Source organism: Oncorhynchus keta, chromosome 4 (assembly GCF_023373465.1).
Source record: "Oncorhynchus keta strain PuntledgeMale-10-30-2019 chromosome 4, Oket_V2, whole genome shotgun sequence".
NCBI classification, from domain to species: domain Eukaryota; kingdom Metazoa; phylum Chordata; class Actinopteri; order Salmoniformes; family Salmonidae; genus Oncorhynchus; species Oncorhynchus keta.
The window spans coordinates 32932841-32945822 of NC_068424.1; the positions used below are offsets into that span (position 1 = coordinate 32932841).

Here is a 12982-nt window from a genome sequence, read left to right on the forward strand (position 1 = left end):
TTTTCATGGTCGAATTGCTGCAAGGAAACCACTATTCAAGGACACCCATAAGAAGAGACTTGCCTGGGCCAAGAAACACAAGCAATGAACATTAAACTGGTGGAAATCTGTCCTTTTGGTTTGATGAGTCCAAATTTGAGATTTTTGGTTCCAACCGCCATGTCTTTGTGAGATGCAGAGTAGGTGAACAGGTGATCTCCACATGTGTGGTTCCCACCGTGAAGCATGGAGGAGGAAGTCTGATGGTGTGGGGGTGCTTTGCTGGTGACACTGTCTGTGATTTATTTAGAATTCAAGGCACACTTAACCAGCATGGCTACCACAGCATTCAGCAGTGATACGCCATCCCATCTGGTTTGCGCTTAGTGGGACTGTCATTTGTTTTTCAACAGGACAATGACCCAACACACGTCCAGGCTGTGTAAGGGCTATTTGACCAAGAAGGAGAGTGATGGAGTGTTGCATCAGATGACCTGGTCTTCACAATCACCTGACCTCAACCCAATTGAGATGGTTTGGGATGAGTTGGACCGTGAAGTGAAGGAAAAGCAGCCAACAAGTGCTCAACATATGTGGGAACTCCTTTATAGATGGCTGAAAAAGCATTCCTCATGAAGCTGGTTGAGAGAATGCCAAGAGTGTGCAAAGCTGTCATCAAGGCAAAGGGCAGCTACTTTGAAGAATCTAAAATATCCAATATATTTAGATTTTTTTTTTTTTTTTTGGTTACTACATGATTCCAAATGTGTTATTTCATATTCTACAATGTAGAAAATAGTAAAGATAAAGAAAAACCCTTTAACGAGTAGGTGTGTCCAAACCTTTGACTGGTACTGTAATCATCAACATTCACAGAATAAACACCAATACAAACTTGTCAAAGCATTTAATCTGTTTTCAAAATACGCATTTTGAAATCTGTATTAATTCAAAAGAATTTAGAGCCAAGAAATCTCTATATGATTTTTTTGACCAGGTAACTAACAAATGATGTTGGATTATTGAGGAAACTTTACTGTAACATATTTGACTTTCCAAAGCTTTGACCCCCACATTCAAATATCTGAGCGAGCAGATGGCCAATCCACAGTAACCGACAGCAACACCGTGAAGCCGAGAGATGGGTCTTTGAACGTCATAACAGACGCTCCCTACATTAGGCCTTCCATGTATCAATATCACAAGGAGTTTTGAATGAGCTTCACTGATGCACTCTCAATATGGCCTTCATACCTCCTGTTGCCTTCCTCTAGCTCTGATAGAGGTAGTTGTACTGCAAGGCAGTAGGAGATGAGGCAATGTGCCATTCTCAGTGTCCTTAATCACACCATTCTGGTCAAAAGTAGTGTGCTACGTAGGGAAAAGGCTGCCAGGGACACAACCTTAGAGACGTTGGAATTCACAGCATGTTCCCCATAAACAGAGACAGGGGACTGCCAAAATCGCTATGCTACACCAAGCCCCTAGGGGCAGTGTTGACCAGCCTTGATCTCAAATACCAACTCTTACACAGACTCACATAACATTGACTCTAAAAGTACATTTTGAAGCTTTACAGGCCTAACTCCATGTTCATGCAGTAGATCAGATTAAAAGTATTTTTTTCTAAACCCTTTTTGCAACAAAATATCATAGTTATCAGGAGTTCAAACAAACAGAGAATGTCATGTTAGAACACCAGCAGTGGCCACATGCACGGCACACCGGCACATGCACCGCCTAAAGTGACGTAGCAGTACACAAATGTCTGTTACTTTTAGAACTACTATTTATTACAAATAAAAAAACAAATACCTTATTTATTTGGGTATTAAGACCCTTTGCTATGAGACTCAAAATTGAGCCAGGTGCATCCTGATGCTTCTACAACTTCAACTCAGTAAAAGGCACATGACAGCCCACTTGGAGTTTGCCAAAAGACACCTAAAGGACGACTCAGACCATGAGAATCAAGATTATCTGGTCTGATGAAATCAAGATTGAACGCTTTGCCCTGACTACCAAGTGTCACGTCTGGAGGAAACCTGGCACCATGCCTTCGGTGAAGCATGGTGGTGGCAGAATCATGCTGTTGGGATATTTTTCAGCGGCAGGGATTGGTAGACTAGTCAGGATCGAGAGAAAGATGAACAGAGCAAAGTACAGAGGGATCCTTGATGAAAACCTGCTCCAGAGCACTCAGGACCTCAGACTGGTGTAAAAGTTTTACCTTCCAACAGGACAACGACCCTAAGCACACAGCCAAGACAACACAGGAATGGCTTCGGGACAAGTTTCTGAATATCCTTGAGTGGCCCAGCCAGAGACCGGACTTGAACCTGTTTGAACATCTCTTATTATTATTATATATTATTATTATTATTATTATTATTATTATTATTACCTGAAAATAGCTGTGCAGCGACGCTCCCCATCCAACCTGACAGAGCTTGAGAGTATCTGCAGAAAAGAATGGGAGAAACTCCCCAAATACAGGTGTGCCATGCTTGTAGTGTCATACCCAAGAAGACTCAAGGCTGTAACCTCTGTAAGGTGCTTCAACAAAGTACTGAGTAAAGGGTCTGAATACTTATGCAAATGTGATATTTCTAAAAACCTGTTTCCGCTTTGTCATTATGGGGTATTGTGTGTAGATTGATGGAATCCATGTTAGAATTAGGCTGTAACGTAACAAAATGTGGGAAAAGCCAAAGGGTCTGAAGACTTTCCAAATGCACCGTATTTAAAGCTTATGAATAGAGTGCAAATTACGGGGGGGACTGTTTTTCAGTCCCCTTTTAGGTGTCCTGTCTTTTCTTTCTACAAAAAAAAATGTCTTTAAAAAAAAAAAAAACTTTTTACAGCAAGACAACAACTCATTCAGGCTACAAAAGTGTAGACCTAACGGCAATCGTTGTATGTAATTGTACTTTTTGATGTTTTGTAATGGCGGGTGCTGGAATTGTTTTGGAGTGGACCAACATGCGCAGGTATTGAACACATATACAATAAATGTGGACCCAGAGTATATCACTTTAAAGTGTGAATCAAAACGCTCGTTTCCAAAGTGGCCCTCGATGGTAAAAACAATAACACGAGACAAAATGACAAACAACCATAAATACATTCATTTATATTGACATCCTGAAAAGTGTCACTATTCACTACACTTCACCCTAACCTTAAATCAACCATATTACTTTCACATTAAAACAATCTATTATTATTATTATTATTATTATCGCACAACATACTAATCCTTCAAATAAATACACCTGACCAGCAGTAGGGGGCACAAGGGTCAGTGGAGGGGTTTCTCCTACTTAGACAACCTTGTCCCAATGAAAAACTTTGCCTGCTTTTTAAAGCTATTTTTACTTTTTATTTGCTCGATCTCCAAGTGAAGGCTATTCCATAGACAAATGCCTGTATGGAAAAACGTGCTCCTCGCAGTACTGTTTACTCTTGGGATTTTACAAGACATAACACTAGCTCTGTTATTATGACTGTGTTGGTTATAGACCATATCAATGTGGTTTTTCATGTAACCTGGGGCACGATCATTTAAGATGTCAAACACGTGATTAAGTTTAAGTTGACCCACTCTGGACTCCAAAGGCAACAAGCCCACCTCCCGGAACTCCTGTACCCCTATGTGGGTCCTTGGGGGGACATTCAGCATATACCTGAAAACATTATACCTGAAAACATTATACCTGCAATCTCTTTTTCAGCTTTTTTGATAGCCCACTATACCAAGCAGAGCAGGCATAATCAAAATGACACCGAATCAAGGTTCAGACAAGCAGTTTCCAGAAGGTAGCCTCCTTCTTGAAGTGATTTGTTTGACAATCGGATGAAAACATCATGACGGATTGTGTTCATGCCACATTAAAAGGTAATGCATTTTTTTACCGTTAAACGACTTGTCTTTACTATTAGGCCCATAAAGAATGCGTACCCACATAGGAAGCCCCGTGAAAAAACTAAGACTCACGAATGTCAAGGTGTAATTCGCATTCTGCTTATAAACATTGTCCGGTTATGTAATGTGACAAAGTAGCTCTCTGACGCAAGAACAGGCATTCACCATTTTAGTACAGCAAAGGGCTACTGACTAATTCAAGGCCACAGGAATCCCATGGTAGTTCAATATAAAATCAGGAAGCAGACTCTCTCATTGAAACAGGGTAGGAGAAAAACCGGTGTCCCAAATGGCACCCTATTCCCTATATTAGTGCCCTACTTTTAACCAGGGCCCCTGGATACATGGTGGCAGATTTCCCTTGCTTTAGATCTGCATGCAGAAGTAGCTTTAATTGAAGGTCACCTCACAGTGAAGGAATAGCTGATTTTACGCCTCTCATTACTGTTACGCCTCTCATTACTGCAAAGTAGGGAAGCTATTTTTTTTCTGTCAGATGTAGAGGAAGGAGATGAAGAAATTAGGAGAGGTGATGAGCAGCCTTCTATCTACCGACCAGATTAAACAGAAGCACAAGGCTGCGGTTCAAATGGCACCCTATTCCCAACATAGTGCACCACTGATTTGGGCTCTGGGAGGCAGCCAGGATAAGTGAAGACAGATGTAGGATGTAAGTGGTGTAAGATTTGACTGGAGGTCGGACCAGTGTAGAAGGAGACTGGGGGTTTAAGGCGGTTTAAATCCTCACATTACCAGATTGGTATGGATTTTTCCCCGCAGATTTAAGAGAAGAATCACCACAGCTTTATTCAACCCATCCCAAGGAGCTGATGCCATGACCAACATTCATATCCCAGGCCAGACCAAATGGCACCATATTTGCTATAGCAAACAATTTTACCAGCACTCCATTGGCCCTGGTGAAAAGCAGTGCTCTACGTAAGGAAACAGGCTGGTGTTTGGGACGCAGGTACCTGATATTACTGAGGGAAAGTGAAGTGGGAGAGAGCATCAATTAAACACTACATTTTTTAACAGAATAGATCAAAAGATCCACTCTTATTTTGAATTCCTTTCTTCTGCTTTGAGGGTCAAACTGATCATGCATAGTCATACGGATTGCAGTGTGGTAGGTGGGTTTTGACGACAGATTAGCATCTGCGTCTTGTGGTCAGAAAGTGACTTCTTTCTGTGTGCTTTGAACCAAAATGCACTTCCTGGTACTGGGCAACTTCTATCTCGTCTTTCCATCCTTCACAGACGACATGCAATATTTTCACCACCGTGCCAAATTTTTCCCACTCGCCCCGCCCGCGTCCCAAATGGCGCCCTATTCCCTTCAGAGGGCCTTCTTTTTGACCCTGCCCTGGTCAAAAGTAGTGCACCATAAAAGGGAATAGGGTGCCATGTGGCACACATCCTCTGTATGCCTCCCGGCAGGTAACCTGTGAAATGTCGATGCTTTGTGCTCCACCTGTCTGTGAGTCAGTGGGTTTTGTGTTCGTAAGTGTGTTTGTGTGTTTGAGAGGGTATTTTTTTTGATTCCATGTCTGCTTCTCTTGCTTCTTTAGGATGGCTTCTCTCTGGAACACTCTCAGAGGAGAAAGAGGGTGGGAAGAAGAATGCATATTCCATCATGTCCGTACGATGACGAGGTATTTTGTGTGAGCCAATTGTTTTTATTTTATTTGATTGTGAGTCATCCGTTGATGGATGCATGAACTGTCCGTCGTCTTTTTATGCAACTTGTGTGATTTGATGGAGAGAAAGAAAAGAAAAATGTATGAATGCACATACTATTTCCTCCTTTTTCACGAGTCTCTGTGTGGCCGAGCCTTAGTCTGCAGGTGTGGGTTTTTATCATCATGGCACAGTCAAAACTTGACTGACTGCTCAGTGGTGTTGTATGGACTGATATTTACTGCAAAAAGCATATTTGGGTGCTTTCCCCCTTCTATCACCTTCCAAAATGAACATTACTGTCTTCTCGCAGCACTCAGGATGAACGAGATAAATAGATAGATAGATAGATAGATAGATAGATAGATAGATATAGAGAGTGTGCAATAAATACTATTTTGTCCCGACATGAGCCTCTCTGTGTGCTTCTGTCTAAAAGACTGAGTGACTGAGAAAGACTGTCCTACTACCTAATCCTGTAATTCAACAGAATGACATTGAGAGCAAAGCCAACCTGAGCCCAGTGAGTGATACAGAGCTAAATACTTCTGCGTCCCAAAATGGCACTCTAATCCCTGTATAGTGCACTACTTTTGACCGGGGCACACAGGGAATCCTATAGAGCGCTGCTCAAAAGTAGTGAACTATCGAGAGAACAGGGTGCCTTTTGGGACACGCCTGGTGTCTGCTGGGGTGACACTGCGGTACGTCTCGTTCAGAGAGACCCACTACCTTTGGTTGTCAGCATGAATCTACCTAACTAGTACTTACTGTGAGATGTATCATCCCACATGGCACCCTATTTCCTTTATAGTGCACTACTTTCAGAGGGCCCCGTAGGTCTCTGGAGTAGTGCACGGTGTACAGGGAATAGGGTGGCATTTGCGACACAACCAGTGATATCAACTACGCTGCTGCCCTTCTAACTGGCGTCTTTGGTGGAAACAGAACAGACTCCTGGCTTTGGAATACATTTTCATGAGTTACACACAACATACTGTAGCAACCCTTGCCTTGATAGACTGGTTATCATCTCCCCCGAAGTGGATTAACCCGGTTGGAGCAGTGGTTAGTTAACGAGTTTGCCTACAGTCTGGTGTTTGAACCCCACAAGTGGGGTTGGCTATCGCCGTTCAGTACAATACTGTACATTATAGTTCCCATCTATTATGTATTCTACTGCCTGAAGGACAAATTCTGACAGCAGCACTGTCACATGCCAGGTTCTTTCTGAACACCATTTAGCATTCATGTCGTTCAGTGGGGGGTTTAGTCTGCGACATATATGTGTCTTATCTCTGAACCTGCAGGGGCTGCACGCAGGCTGCTTCTCACCATGGCACCCTCTGCAACCTGTGTGTGTGTGTTTGTGTGTGTGTGTGTGTGTGTGTGTGTGTGTGTGTGTGTGTGTGTGTGTGTGTGTGTGTGTGTGTGTGTGTGTGCGTGCCCTGCCTGTGTGCATGCGTCTGTGAAGGCAGAGTGAGAAAGGAGGGAAAAAGAAGTAGAAAATTATTTAACGTGAGCAAGGACTTAGGAGGGGAGAAGTGAGGATGTGATGAATTGCAAAGTGCCAGCGCCATGACAGTAATCTGAGCCAATCCCCTACTGCGCCTGGCTTTTTAGTGCTTAATAATGTTATGACTGACACCACACCTTCTACCTCTCGCCTCGCTTTCTCTCAGTCTCCCCCGCTCTCTCTTCTTCCTTTCTTCTCTCTATGGGGACGTGTTCAACTTAGATCGATCCAGAATCCCCTGCAGTGAATTAAGGCCAGGGGTCTATCAGACTGAGACACACAGCCAGTCAAATCAAAGTTTACCATCACAGAACCAATCAAACACCCAATCAAAGCACCGAGCACTGCTACAACCAAAGGCTCTCGTCGATAACAAACTACACCGCTTTTTAACGAAGCGCTCCAGGCTCACCATATAGTTCCAGTTGTCACATGATCACATGATCACATGACTCAATCTGGGTCGCCTAAATTGATGTGAATTAAAGGGCCAACAGCTGTTGCTGCTTCCGCCAGTCATCCCTCACCCCGCAGCTACCGACGAAATGCTGTCTGTCTGTTTGTCTGGGGCAGGAGGGTGTTGCCTTTACATCCTTAGCAAATTAATATTGATCGACTTCCAGGCAGCTCCTATGATGTAGGGTAGAGGTGTGTGTCTGTCTTTCTGTGTGCGTGTGTGTGCGTGTGTGGGGGGTGTTGATGGATGCTTGTGTGTGGGTGTGGAGCAAAGTTATTATAGAAAAACTGAAACTAAAAATAATCATGCCATTTTTTTATTAACAAACTAAAACTATACCGAAACTATTATATTTGACTCCAAAACTAACTCAAATACAATGAAACTTTAATGTATTATGTTCAGTTTTCAAGCTATTGGGGTTGTCAAGCTGCTGTTGTTTTTTTTCAAGCTGTTGGGATTTTCAAGCTGTTGAACCTGGCAAGTAAATGCAGCTGGGAGATGGCGATGTTTCAGATTATGCCTAGCTTGTTCATCGCTATCACTAGCTATCAGGGGGGAAAAAATCATCTGGGCAGCTATCTTAATTCTTAAAGTTAAAAAGCATTGCATTTGTGTCGACATGGGCGAGAGATTCCTTCCACCATATATTTTTTTTAACCAGTCTCGATGTTATTCCTTCTAAATCACACTGAGATTGACTTAAACCTAAGCTAACCTATGACCCGTCCCATCAACTTATGTATTACTGCCCTCCAGTTGCAAGAAGTGACATCCCCAAAAACACACAAAACTATACAACCCCAATGGCCCCTAGCCTCCCACGCATGCTTTCTGTCCCTAACACTAAAACTGAAACTAAATCATGTGTGTGTCTGTATGTGCACACACAAATGTGTGTGTGTGTGTCTGCATGACAAAACATGATCAAATACCACCTGTACTTGATCATGTTTTATCTGTCTCCTGCTCCCAGACCAGACCAGACCAGATGTCTGGCCCACCAGCAAGTAGAGTTCATGCCAATAGCACTTGATGTGATGAATGATGTCTCTCTCGCCTCCTCTTCCTCTGTGACTAGAGCTCTGTGTTCCCGAATGGCACTTTATTCCCTATATAGTGCACTACTCAAAAGTAGTGCATGGCCCAAGTATTGCACTATTCAGGGAATAGGGTGCCATTTGGGATGTAACCTACTAGAGTCCGGGAGGGGCTACCCTCTATCACAAATCTCTCCTCGCAGAGATCAATATTACCCAAACAAGAAACGCAAACATCAAATTCCTCCTCCAGCCTTCACTGCCTTATAATTGTGTGTTTATTTTAAATAAACATGTGGCGAATCTCCGGATGACCTTACCTCATACTCTTCCCACTGACTTAGTAAAATACATTGTTATCCTCCGCTGCCTTGGGAGGGAAAAGGGAATCAACGGAGCAGAATTTGAAATGGCACTAAATGAATGTTTGCGCTGAATCACGAGGAGTGCCTTTAACTTGACTGAACAGGTTTTGCCATCCTTACAATCTGCACTAAATGGTTTTAATTAGCTGACTGTAACCTCGTTGGCTGGGTGGAAGAAAGAACTGCCTTTTAATCGGGATAATTAAAGAAAGAGAGATTAATGCACTCAGGCTCTGAGTGCCTACAATTTACTTTACCTTTATTTAACTTGGCAAGTCAGTTAAGGACAAATTCTTATTTTCAATGACAGCAGAGGAACAGTGGGTTAACTCCCTGTTCAGGGGCAGAACAACAGATTTGTACCTTGTCAGCTCAGGGATATGAACTTGCAACCTTCCAATTACTAGACCAACGCTCTAACCACTAGGCTGCCCTGCCACCCCAATGCAAGATGGTGAATTTTTATGGAGGAAAAAATAGACAAAGTAAACTCGGAACGCCAACACCACTCAACATCAATACTGCATGCAGCCCATGCACTAATGTTCTAGTTCAATGCTTTACTGGACGAGAGGCAGAGCGCTAAAATAAGGGCCCCATACAGACTTCGATCTGCAGGAACAATCTCTTAAAGGTAGGCCCAGTAGAGATACAGACACAGTTCTGCACAGAGGAGATCTAATATTTATAAGGTGATGTTCTGAGGCTTTGGTGTGTGTGTGTGTGTGTGTGTGTGTGTGTGTGTGTGTGTGTGTGTGTGTGTGTGTGTGTGTGTGTGTGTGTGTGTGTGTGTGTGTGTGTGTGTGTGTGTGTGTGTGTGTGTGTGTGTGTGTGTGTGTGTGTGTGTGTGTGTGTGTGTGTGTGTGTGTGTGTGTGTGCCCTTTGCAATCTCAACTCCTCTGCCCACTGCTGAGATGTCTACAGTATGAAAGACGACCTGTGCTGTATGGACTAAGCAGTCAGTGTATTTACACATGCAACGCTAATCCAGTTGATGTCCCTTTACATTAGCAGTGCAATGTGGTCCTTCTGTAGCAGTGCAATGGCGCTTGTAGTACATGCATAATACGTAGAATGTATGCACACATGACTGTAAGTATAAAAGCAAATGGCTCTTTTCTTTTTCTTTTTACATGCATAATGCATTATATACATGTCTATGTATAATACACGAGCAATTGTATTAGTATCAAATTATACAATTATGTACTCTCATTTTGCTCATCTTTATCAAGAGATCCAATCATTCCGGACCGCACTGTACATTGTATACATGTCCTATGCAAATTTGTAGTACTGTACGTATGCATAGTTTCAATAAGGCATGTGTTTGTACCTAGAGTCTGGGTTGAACTGCTAGGTAGCTAAAGTTTTGTTGTATCACTACGGCACATAATGTGTGTGTTTGTGTGTGTACAGTGTGAGTGAGTGTGTGAGTGTGTGTGACTGACCTGTGCTGCTCTGGATGGTCCTAACGGTGGTGGTCGTCCGGGGGGGTGGGATAGCCCTCATGTTGCCCCCCACCATGCCCTCCTCATCTTGGGAGCAAGAGCCCTTCTCGATTGCACGGACGTAGCTGTGGCTTCGCATACGGAAGCAGCCCGACATGGGGAGGTCCAGGGCATCCACCGCCTGGGACTCCATCTCACTGAAGACGGACTCGCACACTGCTTCGATCTGCCCGTTTACCTCCAACTCGCTCACCTTCAGGGGGGCAACAGACACGCACATACAGGAAACGGGGAAAAACAGGTCAGAGAGATCTACGCCAGCACGAAGCCCCACATCTCCCCAGAGAGAAGCCTTGTACACAAGGGTTGAAAGTATATTCAGGGATTTTGAGGAATCCAAAAGACACAAAGAAATGTACAAAACAATCGGACAAAGTACTTAGTGCAGAGGGGAGGAAAGTTCACGGGTGAAAGTTCACGGGCCATCCAAGTGCAGTGCTGTAGGGGTGTGTCGGCAAAACACATAGGAAGGGTGTATGTCTCTCCATGTCTACAGGAGGGAAAACTCACAACTTGTCTAAACAAGTGTCACAACATTGGAGAACTAAACTAAGGGAAAGTGTGTGTAGTGGTTGTATTGTCTTCATAGTCTCCGACAGCACTCCACACAAACCAAAAGTGTCCAAGGTGGACTTTTATTCTTCTAGCCTACTAGATTTGCATGGAAGGAGAAAAGAGGGAGCATGGGAGATGTAGCGTACCTGGGTGTAATTTGCATGGAAGGAGAAAAGAGGGAGCATGGGAGATGTAGGGTACCTGGGTGAAAGTTGCATGGAAGGAGAAAAGAGGGAGCATGGGAGATGTAGGGTACCTGGGTGAAATTTGCATGGAAGGAGAAAAGAGGGAGCATGGGAGATGTAGGGTACCTGGGTGAAATTTGCATGGAAGGAGAAAAGAGGGAGCATGGGAGATGTAGGGTACCTGGGTGAAATTTGCATGGAAGGAGAAAAGAGGGAGCATGGGAGATGTAGCGTACCTGGGTGAAATTTGCATGGAAGGAGAAAAGAGGGAGCATGGGAGATGTAGGGTACCTGGGTGAATTGTGACCGGGGGTTTAAGCAGGATATGAAGGAGAGAAGGGAGGAAGACTTGACTGGGAGCTTGAGACAACGTGTTGGATTGGGGGCAGGTGATTGGCGGGAGAGGGCAGCAGAATATGTGTGGTAGATAGGAAGAGAGCTTGTGTGGTTTTAGATATATAATGTCATAGATAGGAAAGGAGCTGTTAGAGAGCTGTGAGCCTCCAGGGCCTTCTGTCATTTAGTCTAAGGCTATGGTGTGACCACCATCTCTCAGTGACTCATACGCAGACATACTCATGTGCATTTATACTCATGTGTATTATTGACTGTATGTTTGTTTTACTCCATGTGTAACTCTGTGTCGTTGTATCTGTCGAACTGCTTGGGCCAGGTCGCAATTGTAAATGAGAACTTGTTCTCAACTTGCCTACCTGGTTAAATAAAGGTGAAATAAATAAAAATTTGCACGGTCATTTAAAAATAAAAATAATATCATGCTTGCTCAAAACCACTCCCATCAGTATCAAATTTCCCAGCATGCACGATTGCAGGTTGATTTTCTTAATGGTCTGTTTCAATACCTGCGTTTGCATGTACTTTGAGTGGTTGATTTATCTTATGCTACACTAACAACATGCAATTTTCTAAACTAATTCAATCTGTTACTAGTTGGACTTACTGAGAAGGCTGCTCCAGTGTATAGGGGGACAGGTAGCCTAGTGGTTAAAATTCAATGTCTCCTACAAAGTTCAGATTTTTGGATATCCCCACTCTGGCTGGATTTCAATAGCAATTACACATCATTGTTGGTTAAGGGCTTGTAGGAAAGCATTTCACGGTAAAGTCTACAGCCATTGCATTTTATTTGAATTTTACGTTGAATCAACTTCAATGCTATTTGGTTGAGCAAAGTACCAATCCTATTGCAGATGGTTGCCTTACTATTGTACATGGAATCAACGTATACTTTTTGTTTTACAGCACACACACACACACACACACACACACACACACACACACACACACACACACACACACACACACACACACACACACACACACACACACACACACACACACACACACACACACACACACCTGAGTGCTTTCCCGTTGTCTTCCTGTATGCTGCAGTCTGGTTGGGCTTTTTGTAGATGTCACTGTGGCTGACAGTCCGCTGCTGCCTGCCTCACACTAAAGACCTATGTGTGTGTGTGTGTGTGTGTGTGTGTGTGTGTGTGTGTGTGTGTCTGTGTGTTGACATGTTTTTGTGTATGGACATAGTAAACAAACCAAATTTAGACCAACTGGGGACATTTTGTCGGTCCCCACAAGGAAAAAGTATATTTCTAAGGGGTTTAGGGTTAAGGTTAGAATTAGTGTTAAAAATATGTTTCTTAACAGTTATTTAACTAGGCAAATCAGTTAAGAACAAATTATTATTTAAAATGTCGGCCTTAGAACATGGATTAACTGCCTTGTTCAGG

General features: G+C 43.3%; 1 protein-coding gene across 8 annotated transcripts in view; it reads right to left on the reverse strand.

The window, feature by feature from the left end:
• dlgap1b (discs, large (Drosophila) homolog-associated protein 1b) overlaps positions 1-12982 on the reverse strand; it is a 273834-nt gene that overhangs the window by 85058 nt on the left and 175794 nt on the right. For all 8 annotated transcript variants that reach the window (XM_052506344.1, XM_052506334.1, XM_052506318.1 and 5 more), the window contains one exon: positions 10414-10666. In XM_052506344.1, the coding sequence (XP_052362304.1) occupies positions 10414-10666 (253 nt within the window). The remainder of the gene's footprint in view (positions 1-10413; positions 10667-12982) is intronic.